Source organism: Cygnus atratus, chromosome 5, assembly GCF_013377495.2.
Source record: "Cygnus atratus isolate AKBS03 ecotype Queensland, Australia chromosome 5, CAtr_DNAZoo_HiC_assembly, whole genome shotgun sequence".
In the NCBI taxonomy this organism is placed as follows: domain Eukaryota; kingdom Metazoa; phylum Chordata; class Aves; order Anseriformes; family Anatidae; genus Cygnus; species Cygnus atratus.
In genome coordinates, this window is record NC_066366.1 from 55,414,679 (window position 1) to 55,436,752 (window position 22,074).

At 37.6% G+C, this 22,074-nt stretch overlaps 1 protein-coding gene across 2 annotated transcripts in view; it reads right to left on the bottom strand.

The window, feature by feature from the left end:
• The window catches only part of PPP1R13B (protein phosphatase 1 regulatory subunit 13B), a 72,868-nt gene that overhangs the window by 5,681 nt on the left and 45,113 nt on the right, over positions 1 to 22,074 (bottom strand). The window contains exons 5-12 of one of the 2 annotated variants that reach the window (XM_035551274.2): positions 12,989 to 13,090; positions 11,795 to 11,969; positions 11,238 to 11,434; positions 9,321 to 9,461; positions 8,351 to 8,531; positions 3,536 to 3,705; positions 2,183 to 2,684; positions 922 to 1,688 (exon numbers count right to left, since the gene is read on the bottom strand). In XM_035551274.2, coding sequence (XP_035407167.1) covers positions 922 to 1,688; positions 2,183 to 2,684; positions 3,536 to 3,705; positions 8,351 to 8,531; positions 9,321 to 9,461; positions 11,238 to 11,434; positions 11,795 to 11,969; positions 12,989 to 13,090 — 2,235 coding nt within the window. Of the gene's footprint in view, positions 1 to 921; positions 1,689 to 2,182; positions 2,685 to 3,535; positions 3,706 to 8,350; positions 8,532 to 9,296; positions 9,462 to 11,237; positions 11,435 to 11,794; positions 11,970 to 12,988; positions 13,091 to 22,074 lie in introns of both variants that reach the window. The other variant, XM_035551273.2, reaches the window with a different exon arrangement.

Genomic DNA, 22,074 nt, shown 5'->3' on the forward strand with positions numbered 1-22,074 from the left:
CTGTTCTCATTTACGCCCGTTTAGCATGGCTATTTCAGTTTGGAAAATAAGCCTCCCAACATATGAGTAATATCTGTTGCTAACATACTCCATTCTTCCAGAAGTATCCTGGTTCACTTGTCCTCCTGGAAAACACACACAAGAAGCCCTGTGCACAGTGCAGTCAAGTTGTAAGAGAAATGCGAGGTTTTTGCTAAAGAATCTATGATAACTCTAGGTGAGTCAAGAAGTGGAGATATGTTTTGAAATCAGTGTTAAAGTGAGTCATGTTAACAACTAAGAATAAAATCCATTTTGCTCCCCACCTTCAATTCTCCATATGCTGTGGATTTTGGTATTGACAGAGGCGACTAGTATTTAAAAGATTTTGGTACTGGAAGAGGAACTTGGAAACCAATTCAAATTGAAACAAATCCATTAGAAAAAGACTTCTGCTAAAACAAGTCAGCTGTGTTTGTTAGATTTGTCAGCCTCGGTCTCACCTCTCTCTACTGAGAGGGGGAAAAGGAATGCATTTCTCCCAGAACAGCTTTTCAGCCTGTATGCAGATTTAAAATCTCCACTGCAACTCATAGGTTCATATAAACAGTTAACTTTGTAGCCCTGACGAAATGAAAATTTATTTTTCATGTTATCTCAGATACCAGAATTAGCTCCATGACAACAGTATATCCCAAAAGAAGTTCTACATCCTAAATTACATACACAACCTCCTGTTGCCTGTGTCTGTTTTCGTTATTGAACAGCTCCACTAGTAAAGAAACTATTCCATCAGATTATTCCTTGGAGTCACTTTTTTTTTTATTTTAGTATCAAAACTTGAAATGCGAGCCTACCATTTAACCTTAAGCATAACTGGAAGAGCATAAGCTTAACACACAGCTAATTCTGTAGTTCAAAATCTGTCTTTCAGTTACTTACTGGAGGGACTGGAGGAGGAAGAGCAGGTTGCAAAGGAACTTCCTCTTCTACTGGAGAACTGACCTCAGGCGTGGGACTGGACGACTCTTCATTAGAAGGAACTATAGCAAGATTGTTGTTGTTGTCTTCAGTTGTCTCGGGTGTTTGATTTGTGGTTTCAGTGCTGATCAGTTCCTCAGTAGCAGGAGAAGGCAATTCATTATCATTGGCATCTGATGAAGGGGGTGGCTCATCAGGAACAGGAACTGTAGGCTGCACAGAGATGGGTTCCTCAATATTGCCATTGGTACTGGTGTTACCATTATCAACATCTGCTAGGATGCCTATGAAGTCCTGGGGATTGCTTGGCTGATAGAAAGGAGCACTTTCTATTCCTCCAGCAAGAGTATTAAAGCGCTGATACAACAATTTTTGTATATTTGGTCCACTTGGGCCTTCTGGTTCAGTGATAGAACTACGCTTCTTTAACGGCCGAGGAGCATTGGCCAATTTTCTCCTCAGAGCTTCCAGATCAGCATCACTTTGATATCGCAGGGGTGAGTGCACAATAGGTGTGAGCTTTGTAGGACTGAGAGGACGAGGAATGTTTTCCACATTGCTGTTTTCACTGGGTGGTGGAGCGTTTTCCAGCTCTTGATCTTTTTCAGAGACCTCAGTCTGAGGCTGAGACTGTGGCTGTGAAGGAGCCTGGGCAGGCAAAGAACCATGAAGGAATGGCAGTGGTGAGGGCGAAGTTGAACCAGACTGTAATACAGGCTTTCCATAAACTGAAGGAAAAAACAATGGAAAACAGTGAAGATCTGTTCTCAAGTTATGTAATAAAATATTTGCAAATAAACCATATGTCTTTGTTGCTACTTGTTTGATACTAGTACAGAAAATAATTATGTTGGAATCCATCAAAACAAAAATAAATACTCACCTGTTGGTGATGGCAACCACCAACTCGCTATACACAATTTTTTTCAACTTATTTATAAAAGCATAGATGGAGCATCCAGACTATATTGTTCTATTCCTATCTTGTTTTAAATAAAAGGCAACTGAACGTATGCTTATTATCACCCCCAAGAGAAATGGGATCATTCTGCTGCTATACTACATACAAAAAAGCAAACAAACAAAACTTTTCTCACAGATTTAGAGAGGCTTCTCAAACAAGCTGTCATTTATACTGATACGTAAAGTAAACTAAGCCTAATAAATAGATTTTAATAGTCTATTTCAAAGGACAAAAAAAATAAAGCAATGTATATTCTACCTGCTTTTACTGACTTATTTAAGGTATTATATACAGCTTGCTGATAATTCTTTGGTGGTGTTGCTTGTTGAAGATACATTGAGTAGATGGAACTGGAGTTCACTGTCTGTGGCCCTTTTCTGGGAGACTGAGGTCTTGATCCTTTATCAGCTAGAAAAGGTCTGATGGCCACAGTTAAAGGCAGTTCTGGCCTGCCATCTCCTCCTGGGAACAAGGGGGGGCCAGAAGGCTGATACGTGGGGCTGGGAGGTACAGAAATCCGCTGCTGAATCTGCTGCGAAGAGCTGGGTTGATGCACGTTGCTTGGCGGCGGAAGCGGAACAGGTCTTTGCCGATTCGTTATACTCGTTCCGGGTCTGGGCAGGCTGCCATCCTTCCTTCTTTCTAGAGAATTTGTAGAACCTGTTCCTAAGGGAACTGGGCTTGGATAGGTCCCATAGTTTTGAGGTAACTGCTTGCTTACACCAGGAATTGTTGGTGGCACTTTCCCCAGATCAAGACCCTATGTAAGAACAAAAAAAAGTATAACACCTCATTAAATAAAATACTTGTGAGCAAGAATATTCTTCATTCAACAAAACAGACTAATAATCCGGTGTAACAATAAAGGAGTCAGTGTAAGTAATTTGTCATCTTTAACCACTACACAATTCTACCTGAATTTACCACCAAGACCTACCGTTTAAAGGCATCTTCAGTTATAATACATTAATATGAAGGCAGAACTACTTGAGTACTTTCAAAGCCTTAATGACCAGTTCTAGGTTCTGGACCTCAGTATCTATTTGATAATTGATAATGTTTTGGTAAACTGTCACTGCTATCACACTATACAACTTAAAGACAAGGTCCTTATTCTTTAAAGATTACACTGTTAAAGAATTCATAAAGTACAAGAACAGCAGTGCAGACAGACACCACCAACGGACTCACTGAAGGATTATTATTATTATTTTTCTTTAATTTTTTTTCCAAGATAAAAAGCATGTTGAAAAGTAGTAATTTACACCAAGGAAAAACAGTAACAAAGATGTGAATTGGAAAAATAGGAAGGTGGGGAAGATAAGGACAAACACATGGGGAGAAAAGGGGAAACCGGATATGTAAAAGAACAAAAAGTTCTATCAACAAACAACTTAAGCTGAAAAAAAAAATCCATCAATTGCAATGTGGTAAGAACACAAAGGAAAAGGGGGGAGGGGATACAAAGGTAATTTCACTTGTGACATTTTAAATAATTATAAGCAGAGAAATGAAAAAAGTGTAGATATCTGAAGCAAGTTTGGCTGTGGAAGCCAAAGGTTCATAATTTCAGCAAAACAGATCTAAAAATGCACCACAGAGTAAACCCACCAGCTTATCAGTACTTCCTAATACTGAAGTTGGCAAAGGTTGGCTGGATATAGTTCCTTGTTTTAAAGCAGTGTCCATGCTTGATTCTTTCCAGTCTGTGTTGGAGATCTGAGGGGGTTTTACCACAGGGGCTGAGCTCTGCTTAAGTATTGGCCAATTTCCATCATTAGCTTGAAAACAGATGAAAACACTATTTAAAATAATCCATACCACCATTGTAAACAAGCAAAACAACACGTGAAATGGAACAGGTTAGATTACGACAGGATTAATTTGATTCCAGAAATCAGATGAAGCGCTATAATGTTTGATTCAGAAATCAATACCCAAAGCCCAATCACTGTATATATAACATGCTGTCCATTAGCCTTTGACATTTGAATTGTACCCAAAATTCCTATAGAAAAAAAGATTGTTAAAATTTTGCTTTGAGTGTTGCCTATTTTACTATTAAAAGGCACAGTTAAGTTCAGAAAAGAAGTCTTTACAGAAACACTTAAATGTATTTCCTTTGGTACTCTCCAGGAACACTGTCAAATTATGACACACGTTAAATCTACGTCTCCGTGTGGACTTATTCCAAATTTAAACTATTGTTAGTGGGTTCATTGACTCATAACAGGAAGTAAAAACTCATTTTAAGAATGTGTTAGAACAAAAGCCTACATTCCTTTACTGGATGTGGCTCTTAACTTACCTTTTGTTTTTTCCTCTACATGCTCACCTGATCAGCATTGCCTCAGAGATTTAATTTTAAAGAAACGTATGAAGTCAGCTGACAACAAGAAGTCACAGTGCCAAAATACAAGTCATGGACTTTTATCTTCATTGCATGAAAAAAAATCATGCACAGCTGCATGTAAACTAAGGCAACAAATCCTTAACAAATCCTAGATGCTTTGATACGTTATTTTATTAACTGCAGACTATTTACTTTCTGTTCCCCAAGTAAGTGAGAGAGTTTAAATCGCCTTATAATAAGATCTGTTTTTACAGATCCTTGGCTAGATTCTAGGGCTTAAGTCTGCCTTTGACAGATTAAGCTTTAGATGTCTCTAATAAGGTGACGAGAGATCATTTCTCCTTCCCTATCGCCTGCAGTTAACTTAGTGGAGCATTTAGTAAAGATGACATGTAACACTTTACTAGACAATGGCAACTATATGGGGGTGGGAGATTAACTGAGATTTCTGGACCTCATAGTAAAACCCCATAGTAAACCCACAGCAAAAGCCCATAGTAAAAAAATAAGATCAAATGAAACCCAGGCATTTAATGGCAACGTTTCCTGTTTCGTTTCACTCTTAAGCCCCTAGAAAATAGAATCAGCAAGACTATTTCGGGGATTCTGTGCCATCCTCTGTCTAGTATAGATGACAGTCTAAGAACAAGATGCATAGAAATATTTTAATTACATTGAATTTAACTTCCCCACTACTTTCTACACGAGCTTTATCCTTTTTACTGAGTATCCCTTTTCTTCTCCCCACCAAAATGACAACCTGAAGATTTCTGGACAATTGCCACCCAATGTTTTCACTACATGAGTGCAAATTCATTCTATTGCTTGTAAATACTTCGATGAGCTTTGTTCAAATCATATCGCTTACTTTTAAATGAGCAAAAAAAAAAAGTTATACCTCTGCATATGAGGTATCCTACTAATTATTTTAACTATATATGCAGACTATTCCTTGGAATTCCATACGCAATATTGTATTAACCTTTTAAATTAAAATCAACTGTGTTTGAATCATGAGAAAGAATTACTTTGGAGCAAGACTGGTTTTGTGGTAGGCCATTTAAACAGGATGAACACTTCTTTATTTTTACACTGAGGATAAAGTATGTAGCATGATCTGAATTCTGAGGTAACAGACTGGAAGTAAATCCAGACCCTCTCTCCTCTTAACTTCTGTTTGATTCTACTTATGTAACAGAGTGCTCCCGTCTTCATGTCCTTTATATTACAGTCTGGCAGACTGGCAACTGTCACGCACTTTGTATGAGCACACCTTTCATATACTCCCACAACCCGAGGTGGATCTCATGCACTTAACTAAGCAGCTGTTGCGATCTCCAACAGCAGCGTATGGCACCAAGTGCTCAGAGGAGGCAACCAAGCAGCATCTCCCTTCTGTCTTTGGTTTGACTATCACCCCCACAGCCATTTCAACCAGCTGGACTCATTTTCTCTTCCAAATGTACCCTCTTGTCTACCTGCCTGTAAGACTACCCAACACCCAGTGCATTGCAACTCCCACCAGCCAGATTTGTATTTACATAAATAAGACAGTGACATAGACACAAGTTCCTGTGCATTTTCTCTGATTTTACCTAAAGACTATTGCAGGTCTGGATCCATGATACTTGCTACAGCAACTGAAGTGTAAGCCAAGTATATTGTTTTCGTGCTATTGAAGTCAGCAATATTTTTGCTATTGACTTGCACAAGGTGAGCTTTTATCCCACCTCTGGGGCCAGTGCAACACAAAGTCTCAAACTTTCACACAAAATAACTCAAGCTGAACGTGTATATATTACATCTATCTACTCTGAGATACACTAAAACATCCTTTGGTGATTACCACAAATTTTCTAATGATTCTTCTCAATTTTTTTTAATGAAGAAAATTCATCCCTAGAATGCTATTGCAGTACTCTAAGGATGAATTTGCTGCAAATCCATTTACTTCAAATGTGAAAAGCAACTTCTAAACAATTTTACATCTCAACAGCATCTACTACATACCAGCCCACAACACAAGTTCTAAAGATGCTGTTTAATATGCATCTGTATGCAAGAGCTCAGATGACCATATTAAAAACTGAGTTCTTAGCTAGCCAAGTATCTTCTACGGACTCACAGTGCTGGGTGTCAAAGAGAGTAGGTGCCAGACGGATGACATTGTGAACAGCAGACTGAAGAGAAGTGGGAGGTGACAGAATAGGATCCACTATTATGTCTAAATCAGAAACCTTCCAGGTGTCTGGAGATTTTTTCACACACCCCCAGTCTGTTTCTACGGGACACATCAAGGCAGATCCAGTTACACAGAAAAAGAAAGAAAAAAAAGTGGTGGAAAAATTAAAACAATGACAATGGAGAAATTAGAACAGGAACACGCAGATAATGAGAAACAAAAGCATGACAGTTGAAAAAAAATCCCATTTTTATTTCTTCCAGGGAGCATATAAAATTCTCCTAAAATAAATCTATCTTACTGGACTTTCTTCAAGTATGTTCAAAGTAATAAATACAAAGTCAGTCCTAAGGTAGACTAAGTACTTTTATAAAAATCAAAGAGCTCTCATTCATAGATCTTAAAACCTTGTGAGTTCGGTCCAGAAGTATGTATGTGTTTCCAGTAAGGTTAAGATTTATAAAACAGGGAATTATTTCTGGTTTGTGAACTTAAAAGTTATGAACTGCCCCATACGTTGAAGAAGAATCCACACATTCAAATCTAAAACTGCTGCAAATCTGTCATTTCACCCCACAATTAAATCCTTCCACATTCTTAAATTTTTCTATAAAAACAGTGATTGGGTTTCTATAGCCTTTGAATCAAACTAAAGATATTGTTAGATCACTAATATCATTGGAAAATACTGTGGGCTTTTTTTGTTTGTTTGTTTAAAGTTCTGTTGTTGTTTACTTTCACTTCCTGACCTTGGGATTTTTGGGGGGGACATTCCTGTTGTTCTTTCCTACAAGCGTACAGAGGTTCTGATGGTCTTTCCTTCAATCTTTTCCTCCCTGTTTGGAAGGATGTTGCAAGCTTTGCTGGTGTATCCAGTTTTAATACTGGAATGCATGTGAATATTGCAGAAGCTTTGGTCTAACAGTCATCCCTTATCTCATTTCTAGGTCTCTCCTAGAAGATCGTGCCGAATCAAGTCCTGTGGTTAGATCGATTGGACCGTGCATTTTTTATTTTTATTATGCACATGTATTTGTATTTATAAATCAATAAATATTTATTTGTATTACTCATGTTAAGCTAGCCACTTATTAAGAACTCTGATTTTGCTAAGATGTGAGCACACAAGTGAGCTGTGCCAAAATGAAAACTTAATTGCACAAGTATCATGACTTGCTTCTGTCAGTCTCCAATGTAAATTTTAAAAAGTGTCTTCTATTTTACAATATAGATAAAATTATTAATTTTGGGAAACATGGGAACCGATTTCAGTTATGGAGAATACTCTAGAGGGGCAGCTCCTTCACTAATGAAGGCAGATAGAAGTAAACACCATCAATGCTAAGGTTACGCCACTTCAGAAACACTTCAAGAACCACGAATACTCATATCTCTGCAGGAGCAAAAGCTTCCCATAGTTTTATTGCATTCTCCTACTTAGTCTCCTTCTGAGTAGTAGTAGTATTTTTACTAGTTCACTAGTTTTGGTTTGCTGTGCATATACTATGAATAGTTGTTTATAATGTTGTTTGCCACAAAGTCGATTTCATTATTATATTCAAACACACAAACTAATTGAAAAGCTATTAAAACAGAACAGTTAATTCACAGAATCTGTAAAGGAACATGTGCTCCTTTTAGTGTTTTACCACATAGTATAATCACAAAGAAAACATACTCTACCTCCTGAGAAAAACTCATGGGAAAGAGGTAAAAATGGCTCATACCAAATAAGTAGTGTCCAGTGAACAGAACAGTGTTGAACACATCTAAAAACTTGCCTTTTCTGCTACAGAAATTATCTCAACACAGGATCTCTTAAGATTACTCCTTTTCTTATTACTCCTTTCCAAATAATATATATTAACAATCATCACACTTAGGTGCTTACCAGATTTTGATCTCCCATGTGTTGAGCTAGAAGCAATGGTGAGAGACTGTGGTTTAACTGGATCTACTGGTACAGCGTAAGTGCCAGCACTTGGAACTTGGATGTAAGGTCCTACAGCTGCCACCCGTCCTGAAGCACTCAAAGATGATTGGGGTGATGAAGTTCCATTAATACGATTCAACTAAAAATCAGACAAATTGAAACGTGAATTTCCATTTAATCTAGGCATTTGTGCATGAAAACGAGGTCTGAATTTAATTATCTGGAACCATGCACTGTAGCTAATGCACTTTAATAAATTACCGTACTCCATATTATGCAAAAAAAAAAAGAATTAGACAATTTTTTTCCTTAAAACTAACACCTCAAAAATTAAATTTCTCAGCCACAGCACATACTTTTCATGAAGAAAACTTTTACTGCGTAAGGTCTCTTTTCAATGTACCTTTTGTATAAATAAATAAATTTATTTATTGAAATCAACACCTCCAGCTAGGAATACATAGGGGAATCCATAAGTGATCTCTGTAGTCCTCAGACAAAAGGTCTACTGATTTCTAGTCAAAGTCCCAGACAACTATCAGCTAATTTTATCAGACCCTTTATTACGTTTTTATCATTTTTTCTGTTCCAGGGAAAAACAAAGACAAACAAAAAACCTACCTTTTTGATGTTTTTATGCTCTGAAAAACAGCCCATGATCAAACTTCCTACAAATCTATACTATAAATTTTAATCCAGTATGGTCTGTACCACACAGAAAAAAAAAGCAGCAGTTTTCTGTTATCTATGAAAAAAATTAAAATAGTTTTAAGAAGTCTACTACTTTTCAAATGGGTTCTTTAGATGTAACTGTACTACTCAGCTGGGAATAAAGTGACATTCTATGTAGTTTTAATAGGCTGTTGATAAACTAAAGTGTGGCCCTTTGAATAGTTTATCTTACAGGAATGTTTTCTTTTTGACGTGCCTCAACTTTTTTCTTGTATAGTCGTTCACGCAGCTCATTGATTCGCTTGTCCATCATGGCCACCTCCATATTACGTTTGTTTAAGAGTTCTTTCTGCTGCTGAAGCTTGGAGTTCTGCTCCTGATTAAGCCTGTTCCGAATCTGAAAGAAGAAAAAAATAAAAAGCAGCACTTGTTAGGATAGTTACTTCATTTTGTCTTGGCCAAGGTTGTTTTTAACATGTTGTTAAAAAAAACTGAGGCAACATGGATCAGCCATGTTCTGACATATGATTTTTTGCTTCCACACAGCCTGTCAAATTACCATGAACAACTGTTAAAAAGAAAACACTAGGACATGCTATCTTTTACTAAGCTATTGGACACCCCATAAACGTGTAGCATGCATCCCGTTTATACCAACTGGATTAAAGAATTAGGCAAAAATAAATTTCATAAATCAGTTCCACAATGAAATATTAAGTCCTAGAAAATACTTGTTAAAAGTTACATTTAACCACAATGGAAGTTTGAATATCATGGAAACTAAATAATACTAAGTGATATCGAACTTGTACAAGAAATTATGCTCTTAATTCTGTTTCCAGTTCCACACATAACTTCTTGATGCCTGGATGGGAAGTTAACTGAACTGCTAGTGCATGGTCTGGATACCAGTTTTTCTCTCTGCATGAGGATTAAACCCTTCACAGCAGGTTTCCGGTAAATTAGGAGACTGATTACCTTTATAGTTTAAATCAACTATGACATCCTTTTTTTTTTCTCTCTCTTGCTTTCCCATTGGCATTTTTTCATACCTTCAATAATTCTAACTGTATTGTCCCAATATTCCACTTTTCATGGCAACTGTTGCATGCAAAAAAAACCAAACCTGACGCAAATTTAAGTCTTGATAAACGTGTATGGGATCATTGTGAAGCACAAGAAAGAAACCTTAATCCACTGAGCATCTTTGTATTTAGAAATACTTGGATGGCAGATATGCCTCGTATAAATGGAAAGGTGAAAAAAGGACCCATATTCCTAATTAGTCGTGGATTAATTGGTACTTTATATTTACTCACACAAAGAAAAAAGTGGGACTAATCTTGAAATTTAAAATAATTTTGAAATACTAAGTACACGTTAGACCTGTTGCCTCAATCACAGGAAAGTACAAGCAAACTGAAAAAAAGCCCTCCAATCCTGACACACTGACACATTAAGTATTCTTAAGCATACTGTAACTTTAAATTGTAAAAACTGGACAAAATTCCAATGTGAATGGAATAGTTAATTACTGATGTGAAAACTACTCTTCAGATGTACCAATATTTTTGGATAAAGATGTAGGATAGTGGTACAGTGAATAATGTGAATATAGTGTAGCTATAGTAGTGTATGCTGTATAGTGTACTGAATAGTGCAGTGAATATAGTGCAGCTTAACATTTAAAGAAAATCATTAAAATTATAATTCTTATGTGTTTTTGTTTATTTACATACTTGTTATAGGTATATTTCCACAATATATTTTAAAGTTACTCTTATTTGCTGCGCAGTCATGTCTCCAAGCTAAGACAAAAATCTAAGTCGGTGTGCTATATCCACTTCTTTACAAAGCAGAAAAGCACTGAAATGAAATTTTCCTTTGGAGAGAGATTAAAACAAGTACTTTGTACACATTCAGTATCTTCAATACTGCTCAGAAATGCCCTTCAGAACGCTTTCACACTTTGCCTCATTATGTGTATGAGCAGCAGCAGCAGCAGTTTTGAAAGCTAATGAAATCCTGTTTTAAGAGGATGCTTGCTAGGACCTTATGCATTAACATTCTGATACTCCAATCTTATGAGATCGCAGAAGGAAACGTCCACCCATAAGGGCAGTAATATGACTTATTTCAACTGTCATTTAAACTGTATTTCTCAATTACTTACCTGTAGCTCTTGATACAATTTTTTTAATTCTACTGCTGCAGGTCCTGTTACTTGTCCATTGTAAGACTGAAACCCATTCAGCTTCCCTTTCCTTAAGTCTTCCAGTTGCTGAGTAAGTTGATCCACTTTTAATACTGCAGCCTGTAGCTCCTGCTGCTTTTCCTGGAACATGGCGCTTATATGCTCAATTTCAGTTGCTAAAATTAACAAGGTAACAATAATAAAAAACAAGGACAGGAGAGATTGTTAATTTTTAATTCTATGGATATTGCTAAGTACAACATACTAGTTTTAAAGCTGGTGTATTCATACACATAACAAAATACTTATAATGTGTCAGGAATTGCTAACATTTACTACAGATACTCTGATTACTTATTATGACTTTATAAAACAGATAAGAAATTACATCATGTATAAATTTCCTAGAAATTTATGGCAACCATTGTATGACAAATAAACATTCTATGTGAAATCCTGTTACAGTGTATGACATTTGCCAGATATGCAGTGAACAGCAAATAAAATTGAATAGTATATTTAGAAATTCCACATACACAAATTGCCATTCATGATCTTGCTATAATCCACTTGTCCTCTCATGGCACGGATTTTTTTCAACTTTGTCTCCTGGGTTTCAACACGTTCTTTAAGTTTCTGAAGCTTTTCACTCTCTGAAACAGACTGCTGCTGACGACGTTCTTGCTGCTTCAGGTAACGCAAACGTTGTTCCTAACAAAATAAAAGACAAAAGGTACTTGTTACACTCTTATTTGTAGAAAAAAGTTGATTTAGTAAAACCTACCTCTATGATCACTAGTTTTTGGTTTTATTTATTTTGGGGTTTGTTTGGCTTATTTTCTTTCCAGCAATCAGAAAAAGTTGTATCTAGTTAAAACGTGCATCAGTCCTCCTGAGGAAAAAGATTACCTCTTTCAAACAAATTTGTTAAATTTATGTTAAGAAATTCAGAAGTTTTAGACCAAACATCAATTTTACGTATATGTGTGAAACCATGTATAGCCTGAAAAATCAAACACATCAGTGAAAGCTTCTTCTGGCATTTGGCTTCTGCTGCTATTAACACTTTTCCTGCCATTGCAAAATGAACTTCCAACACTGCTATCAAGCTTCTCAATGAACACAAAATACTCCCAACAGAACGTTTAAACATGCTGGCCTACTAGAAGATAATGTTCCAGTTCTTAATACCCGTCCTCCTGGTGCACGCACAGTGAAAATATTTATTTTTTCTGTGTTATTTCCATCAAAAAAAGAACAGAATTGTTCGGTTTATTCCTTGTAAAGACACTGTGCTTACTCCAAGCATCCCATGTGTACTGTATTCTGTAACACTGAGAACAATGTCAAAAACATTAAACCCACTCCCCACTCTGAAAATCTATTTAGATTGTCACACCTCAGACTTCAGAAATGTAATATATGAATATATTTGAAATGGGCACATTCTCATCTCACGTCACTGTTATTATATTGAAGTGAATGAGATAGTAAATATGAACATAGAGTCGTGGGTGGTCTATTACAGATAATGAAGTGGGCCTCACAAAAGAGACAAAACCTAGCAACATTTTTATAATGACACACAACTGTTGCTTATTTAACCACTTAAGCTTATTTAAAGTGACTTGGGCGCATTTATCTGTACCCCAAAAAACTCACGTTTGCAGACACTGACAGAAGTTTGTATTTATTACAATCCCTATATTTTGTTTGCTGCTAATTATTACCTTAGCAACCAACATTTGCTGCTGATTTTCAATCTGCTGCTGTTGTCGGGCAGCCATATCTTGAAGCTCGGAGAGAGTGAGCTCAACACGTGGATTCCCAACCTGGAGACAACAAAACATTACGTCAATGTGGTGATGTACATGGAATGCTCTGATGTTAGAAGCTAGATCCCTACTTGTCAGAGGAAGGCTAACACTCCCTCCCCAGTCCTTAGAGGAAGAAAAATGATGGATACCTATCAGAGAGGAAGGAAGACCAAAGCATAAACAAAGGACGCAGCTCACACACATACCAGCGACAGAAAAAGCAAGAAAGGGAAAAGCAGATGAAAGAGTAGAACACTAAGAGACAAAACAAAGAGGAGAAAAAAGACCTCATACTACATTTAAATTTGCTTTCTTAAGATGTTCTGTAGAATTGGCACCCACTGCAGATATAACACACACAGACACTAGTAGACATGCAAGCAGGTATATTAAGCAGGAACTGGAACCTGAAGCTTCTTTCCTTTCCTAACACTTTCAGTGTATGTACCTTGGCAGCTTTAATTAACAGGATGAGGGGGAATGGGCTAAAGTTGTGCCAGGGGAGGTTTAGGTTGGATATTAGGAAGATCTTCTTTACTGAAAGGGTTGTTAGGCATTGGAATGGGCTGCCCGGGGAAGTGGTTGTCACCATCCCTGGAGGTCTTTAAAAGATGTTTAGATGTAGAGCTTAGTGATATGGTTTAGTGGAGGACTTGTTAGTGTTAGGTCAGAGGTTGGACTAGGTGATCTTGGAGGTCTCTTCCAACCTAGATAATTCTGTCATTCTGTTGTTTAGCATTATTTATGTTGTGCAGGACAAGTACAAATGAGAACCCTTAGAAGAGGTTGTCACTAAGCTCACATACCAAGACTCACATACCAAGAATGAAATTCATGGAATTTCATTCCATGAAATTTCATGGAATCCCAGTGGTTTGGAAGGGACCTTAAAGCCCATCCAGTTCCAACCCCGTGGCATGGGCAGGGACACCTCCCATAGACCAGGTTGCTTAAAGCCCCCATCCAGGCTGGCCTCAGGCACTTCCAGGGATGGGGCACCCACAGTTTCTCTGGACAGAGTGGAGCATTTAAGATAAGAATCTGTGAAAAACAGTCTGTGCAAAGTGAAGTGGAGTAAAGGTGATCCGCTTTGGATAATTAATTAGCTATTAGTGTGTGAACTCTGAATGGAGAGACAAGACCCCAACCTCAACTCCACCTGTACCTCAACTCCACCTGTACCTCAACTCCACCTGTACCTCAACTCCACCTGTATCAGTGAAGAACCAGTGTCATACGGAAAAGCTTCCTCCTCTCCTCTCTTAAAAAGAAAACAAAACTCTGTATGGCCTTTATGTAAGGATGTCAGGGTTTATTTTGCTGCTGATCTCAGTCTGACAGACTGAGAAGAATGGCAATAATCCTAGACAAGAAATCTTGCTGGAAGCTCCGCAGGAAGATTTCAAATAAAGGTTGTTCCACAGCAGGGCTTGCTGTTCTACTTTGGGGTCAGTGAAATCGGACTAGCATTTAGAGATCTTTGTGGTTTAAAAAAGGGAAAGAAATCTTTATAATCAATGACACCTCTTCTGTTACCAAGGCAAGCTTTAGAGAAAGCCAAAAATCATGGGGGAAAAAAGTTAGATGAAAATTTAACACTGGCAAATCTGAACTCTGGTGGTGTAGCAAAGAAAGCTTTCTTTAGAGGCCAGCCACACAGCAATAGATCAGAAGGGCGGAAGAAAAAGGGTGAATCAGAGGACAGCCCAGAACGTGTGCGCTACAGGCCTGCATTATTCCACGTCAATGGTAGTGCAGGTAACAGCGCTACAATATTATTAAATGTGCCCCAGCTGTTCAACCGGTGGGGCACCAGAACTACAGAACAATTTCTCCAAATTTCTTCTCATCAGTACTTTATTGTAATAGTACTGCTACAGTAACTTGCTATTTGGGGCTTTAATGCAGTCTTTTCCCCCCCCCCCCCTTTTTTTTTTTTTTTTTTTATAAACAGACTTTATACATATACAATGCACACAAAAAGCTTTAGCACAGCTAAAAAGAAATGGGAATTCTACTTTACTACTTTAAGGCTGGCAAATACAGAGATGACAAAGAATCCCGTTATTTAAAAGCTTCATGGTAGAACAACAAGGGGAGCTGGCAATTACTATAAAAATAGAAAAGAAATCTTTGGTCTAAATTATAAGTGTTTAAGGCCCTGAATGGAATAACTCATAGATATTAGTGGGGTTTTGTCACCCTTTTGCATTTCAAAGTAACAAATTTACAAAAATCAGGCTACAGAGGCAATCACTTGAAAATTATTTAAAATTTATCCAATTCTGTGACCTGTGACAATCTGTGAGTATTGTGCGTTTTCAAAAATGAATATCCTGTTTCAGTCCGTTCATAGTTTTGCCACCAAAAATAAGTAATCTAAATCTCTACATTAAATTACTTCAATTCAACCCTTTTTTCCACTGTGCAATCACAGGAAGGATTGCAGTGTAACAAGACAAATTCCAGAAGCTGAAACTTGCAAATACCTGCTTTGCTACTCAGGGGAAGAAGAAAGAAAAAAAAAGCCACAGCCTTAGGACTGCACTTTTTCTTCCTGAAAGAGAATACCAGCCTTTGAAAAATTATGCCCAAAAGCTGGAAAGTTCACAGCAGTCCAGCATCTGCTGGAAGATATTTTACATGTAATTCAGTCAGGTGATGGATCAACACAAAAGCCAGACTACCACACTGTAATACTTCAATAAACAATGGAGTATCTTCACCAAACTACATGACAATTACTATTAGTAAGCCATGTTGAAATTACATAATTTCCTATACCCAGTACAGTACATCACTGCTGAAAAACCAAAAATAATTAAATATTTTGGATATACTGAGAATAAAAGCACGTTAAATGAGTGCTTACAAAGTGAAATGCTGCCTTAAAGTTTTATGGAGTGGGAGAAAAAGAAAAATCCCACTACACACATCCCCACCCCAATCAAGCAAGTACCAGATTTTGAATCGGATCAAACCTGATCCCAGAGGAAAGCTGCTCTACTTTCCTGGGCCCACCCCAGTGACTTCCAGCACAGTTCTGTAGTGATCTTGTCTGACAAGATCCCCTGCAATGCCTGTACTTCACTCTAGGAAAACTTCACTCTAGGAAAAGTAAAATTCTCCTCTAAAATCTTGTTGACACCAAACTATTTCAGCCATTCTGAATGTTTTGTTTCATATTCCTACATCAAATTTCTTATATATCATTTCTCCAACGAATGCATAATACAAAACTGATTCTTTAAGCTTCAGTCAGGAAAGGAAAATATTTGTTTTAAAATAGATTGCTTTTTTTTTTTTTTTACTTGAGCTCCAATTAGTGTTTCATGTTTCTCCACATAATTATTGAATACATCTCAAGATCAGTCACTAAAACAAGCCAGATTTGGAACACTAACTTTAAAAGTTGTTGTATCTTAAATGCACAATATAGACAAGTCAGACTAAAATTTCATTATAGAGAGTTATTGTCCTTCTAGAGAGTTACTGTCCTTCTTTGAAGATTTTCTGTATGATAGTATATGGAGCAGAAGTGTAATTCTTACTGGAAATTACAAATCCTTTTAATAGGCATCAGTAATGAAAATTATTTTTGGTGCAGAAGTCAGTCAAAAAATTATGTATTTACGTATGGATACAGCTATATAGAGTAATGGAACTGAAACAAAAGGTAGAAAAATCTGTACTTTGGATGGTTTTTATTTCAACACTGTTAGTGAACACAGTAATTAAAAAAAATAAGACTGAACTTAGTAGTGTGTATTTATTTATTTATTTTTAACTAGCATGACTTATGATAGACGAGTCCTTCACAACATTCTTTAATAAGGCCAAACAACTTGTGTGTACTTGTGCTGCTCCCAGGAGGTGTTCTGGCTCTGCTGACTTCCTTTGGCATGGTATTCCATCAGAAGAACCTAAATCTCTGTTTGACTCTGTAGGGAAGTATTAAGAGGGACTCAGAACAGTTTGAAGTATACCCTCTGGATCATTGATTTCAAAAGTCAAAATGGGGGGAAAAAAACTGTTTTTCCAATACACACATGCTCTGTTTCAAAACCAGTCAGAAACAAGTTTTACCTATGAAAGTTATTCCCAATGCTTCCTCTCCTTTCTACTTTGATTATCAGTTTAAGTTTACACTCACAACTCATTCTATTTCTGCTAATACTTTTCAGTCTAACGCTGTCCAAGAAATAGATGGTTTATATTGCTAAGAAATCTTGTTAAAAAATATACCCAGACTCAAGTAGTAGTACATGTACAGGGGTTATGCATTTTTCAAGGTAAGGAAGCCATCTTACTTTGTAAAAATTACAGATTTCTTAAGTGAAAAATGTAACCCACAGTGCACAATAAGAAACTGGTTTGTAAAAACACCAGTAACAAAAAGTAGTTTGACCCAAAAGCTCAATTTTTACTGCTTTAAGTAAGCATATTTGAAAGTATATCTTACAATGTCTGAAAAACATACTGCATCATTTTGCATTATGCAAAATAAAAAGAATTGAGATGAATAAATACTAGCTTCTCCTTAAAGAAGCTATTAACTTCAGTAAAATATTCCATTTACAAAGTGTAATGTCTAGAAAACTTTTATACAGGGAAAAGCATAAGAACATAGGAAAACAGTTATAATTAGCCATTCTTATAAGTGCCCCATGAGAAATCTCTTGATGTTTACCTCCCTGAATACCAATGTATGACCTTTCCACTTAAAGTAACTACATTATACCTAGGAAAGAAAAGAAGAATCTGAAGAAACAAAGTTTTAAACCTGTAGCTTCACTCGCAGTTTGTTCTTTTTCATCCACATGGCAAAAGCAGTACACAGACCAAGCAGAATTCCTCTTCAACATTAAGTCAGGTATTTTCAGAAAGTCTGTAGCTGATTTCATGCCTCCAAAACAGGGCAGCAGCATTTTTGATAAAGCATGAAAATTAGTGAATCTTTCTCTTGCAGAGATCTAGTTGAATCCATTTGCTTAGAGCATTTCGTATTAGTTGAGTTGGCTCTGAATAATCTGTATGCAAATACCACCACTGGAAAAAGTCCGTCTCAGTCTTTCTTCAGAACCTCGTGCTATGCAAGGCCAATGGATCAGGGTATGTTCTCAGTTCTTTAATGAGGTTGTTGGTTTCCCTGTTTCTTAAGTTTGTACAGTTAATAAGCAGTATGAACAATTTCATACACGAAGTGACTCACCTTTCATAACAAACACGAGCCTATTACATTTAAGATCTAGACCTCCTCCTCTCTCCTGCAGCAGGAGAAACCTACCTCCCACAGAACTGCCTCCTAAAGGAGGTACCAAAAAAGCCACTACAAATATCTACTCCTCCAGATTCCACAGATTCATTTGCTACATGGTGATACATCAAAGGAGACAATTTTGCTGAACTGTAAATTTCTTTTCATTGATTCACAGAAGCATTTACACATAGATGAACTCCAAAATAAAATCCCACTGAACAAACACCGCATTATTAGGCACTGAGGAATTATTACAGATGTTTCAAACAAAAATACTTTACACTTATATTCCCTAATTTCTTAAAATTTAGGAGAATCTCTAAGAGAATTGTATTTATTTGTTTAGCATGCCACTTTAAAATGTCATGATGAGAGAGAATTTGTAATGAACTGCATTTTCAGCTTCTGCCACTAGCCTCCTACTAGAGGCTGGTATTTTACCATTTGATGATTAATATTTTTGGGACAGGTGAGATGAATGGTACAGTAGTAATTAAATAGTTTGGAAACCAGTTTACAAGCAGCCTCAAAGCAAGTCATACCTTAGATATTTAATTAAGAGAGATCCTCCTTTAATAATGAATTCTGCGCATTAGCCTTGTCACTCAAAGTTCGTCTTCTTGATCCTCCTTCATTTCTGTCCTCACACTATGCTGCTCTGTCTATCGTCACAAACTCCTCCATCTCTCTTTACTCAGTCCACATGCTTCTGAGCTATTTTGAAATGGTTTACTCACTGACAACCCACAACAGTAAAGGAAAAATTGCATCTGAACTCAAATTAGTTCCTTGACAAGGAGAACGTATTGTAGTCAAACATTTAAACCATAGGGGCAGATTCCTATTGGTTTTGTGTTTTTACTCCCATTGGAAAGTTATCTTAGAAGAGGAATCTAATTAAGTCAATATTGAAATCAAAACACCAGGAGACAGACCTTCAAAATAGATTATTTTTAAGAGGTGATAATGAGGATGTGGTTTGATTTTATGGATCAGGCAATAAGGCAGAGAAATACACAAAGATACTTTGATTTTCTAAGTTTGCTTTCAGAAGAACAGAAAGCTACTTTGAAAATAACAAAACACGTACCACACCCACACCTGAGACTCCTATGATTTCAGAAATACCAGCTTTAAAGGAAAACAACTGTCTAAAAGCTTCATAGACCACCTCAATGACTGGCAATATCTCATTTAGGCTTGGCAACACCTAACCACTCAAATAGCCAGTATAAACCGTAATTCAAACAATTCATTGAAAAAGAAAACCAGAACAGACCAAGAATTTATCAACCACTTCCTGTACAGTGTCTCCTCAGATCTCTTCCTAGGTTTGCAAGAACCACCACGTCATTAACTTCCCTTATCTATTCCTTCCCTCTTCTTCAGATAGGTGTTCACACCCATCACCCACACAATTCAGCTCCTTTCCCAAAGCTCTGCACTAGAAAGTGTAGGTTCAGGTACCTCAAGCCTCCTGAAACTGGCCGAGCTCCACCTTCTCCTACATGTATTCCTGTGCCGTGAATCACGTACAGTGAACTTTCTCACGTTTTCTAGCCTTTTTCCTACCACTCACTTCCATCGCCTCTATACTTACTCCCTAATTTACTACTCTTTTAGTACTTAGGTCTATCCTTCTCCCTGTTTTTAACACTTCCCATGGTCAGAGATGATTCTGAGGTTAAATCTCCATTTGCCAATTATCCAGCATAACCTAGATAAAATGTAATCAACCAGTGAGCAGGCAGGTGCGACAGTCTGCGTCCTAGCTTGGACACCAGGATGGCTGCTTCTGACACTGGCTGTCAAAAGGGCTACCCGCAAGTTTTCTGCTTGTATCCCACTACTTCTTAACCACCAATTACTTCATTGAGAAGCCAATACAGAGCAGATACTAAAGATAAGGCAACATATACCCCAGCCACAACCTAGCTACACTTTGTATGCTTTATAGCATAGGGTAGGCTGCCTCTCTAGAATTCTAGCAGAGGTAAGGTACCTTGTGGCTGAATGGGATGTTGAGATAAATAAAACAACCCCCCCCACAAAACAAACACAAGCCTTTCCTTAAGAGTCCTCCACACACACACACACACACACACCACCTCACTCCCCAAAAAGTCTCTGAGGGGAAAAATAATCATACCCTCTACCAGAATAAACGTGACAGAAAAAACTCTTCATCAAGGGTGGGACAACACCAGCATATCAAAAGCTAGAAATAGCAGGTAAAAAAATAAAACAGACGAAGCACAAGGTCATTATTGAATTGAAGACAGCAACTACTTTTGGGTTATGATTACAAGCATTTGCTCCCCCATGTGTGATTCACCACCGAGGCACACAGTTTTGCCATGTCAAAAAGAAACCACCATCTTCACCAGCCTGATAGGGGAAGATGGTGAAGGCCAGAAAGATACCGCAAGCCGCTCCTGAGAAGCCTTAAAATGCCTACACAGGAACACAAAACAACGTAAAGACTGTTTTTAGAACAACTACAGAAAGACTCAGCTTTCTATAATCTGTAGCAGGTTTAGGCAGCTGTCCCTTCCCAGGGCAATACCAAACCTTACTCAGGACTAAGAATTTACCTTTGTAAAGCAGCCAAACCCATGCAGCTTTGTGACAAACACAGAACTGATAGCTCTGAGATCAAGTGTGAGAGTGCATGAACAAAGATGACCATACTTCCAGAACAAAGCAGCAAAACAAACAGGGTAGGTTGGCGCGCTCCCCTGCCAGTGAATTCCAGACTGGGATCAAGGCTCCGAGAAGTCTCAGCCTTCCCAAAACCCTGGAGCTCTCATCTCACACGCCCATCCTTGCATTTTCCTCCTCTGTCCTGCACGTACAGGAAAGGCAGAGCTTTGGCTCTCAACAGCTCTGGCTGCTCAACTGCCAAGCTACCAGAGCAGGAAAGAAAGGAACGGCTTTCTTCGTTTGCTCAATCTAGCAAAAGATTTCTTAATTCTCCCATGCTAACTTTGACAAGAACAGCAGAAGCCCATCAGCCACATGGAACTCTTCTGCCCTAACCTTCATTCAAAATACCATAGCTTAGGGGATGCTTTCACTTATCCAGTTAAACCTCTCGAGGTGTCTGATAAGAGCAGCCCTTGCACACTGCTGGTACCTCTCCTCAGCAGGACAGTAACGGTGGGAACAACAGATGGAAGGGATGGCAGTTTACTCTACTAGTGCTGCATCAAATCTATCTTGGATAAAATGCATGTGGTTTCCTTGTGCTACCTGAGGAGAAGGAAAGGAGAACTGAGGATGGAGCCGTCTACTGCAGACGACCGACTCTGATGCACTTACATTTCTGAAAATACTGACCCGCAGTCCAGAAAGAGTGCACATCTCCAAAGCTAAGAATGCTAACGGATTTGACCACATTTTTCATAAAACCTGACTTCAGTGCAAAGTACGAAAGCAACTTAATCTCACGTGAAAGATCATGCATAACACTATAAAGGGATGAAAGAAAATGTGTTTCTATTTAAACTAAAATAGATTTTTTGCTGATCTCGACATGGATGACATTATTTCCAGTTTAATGGCTTTATCCACAGCTCTGCCTGGCTTTTTTTTTTTTTTTAATTGGGTCAGAAATATGCCGATAGCAGAAATCCATTTTAAAGAATCCAATGGCAATAGCATGTGCCTTTCTTTCCTTTTTTTTTCCCTTTTCTTTTTTTAAGCTTAATGGAAATGAACAAGCTAATTAAACCCAGAA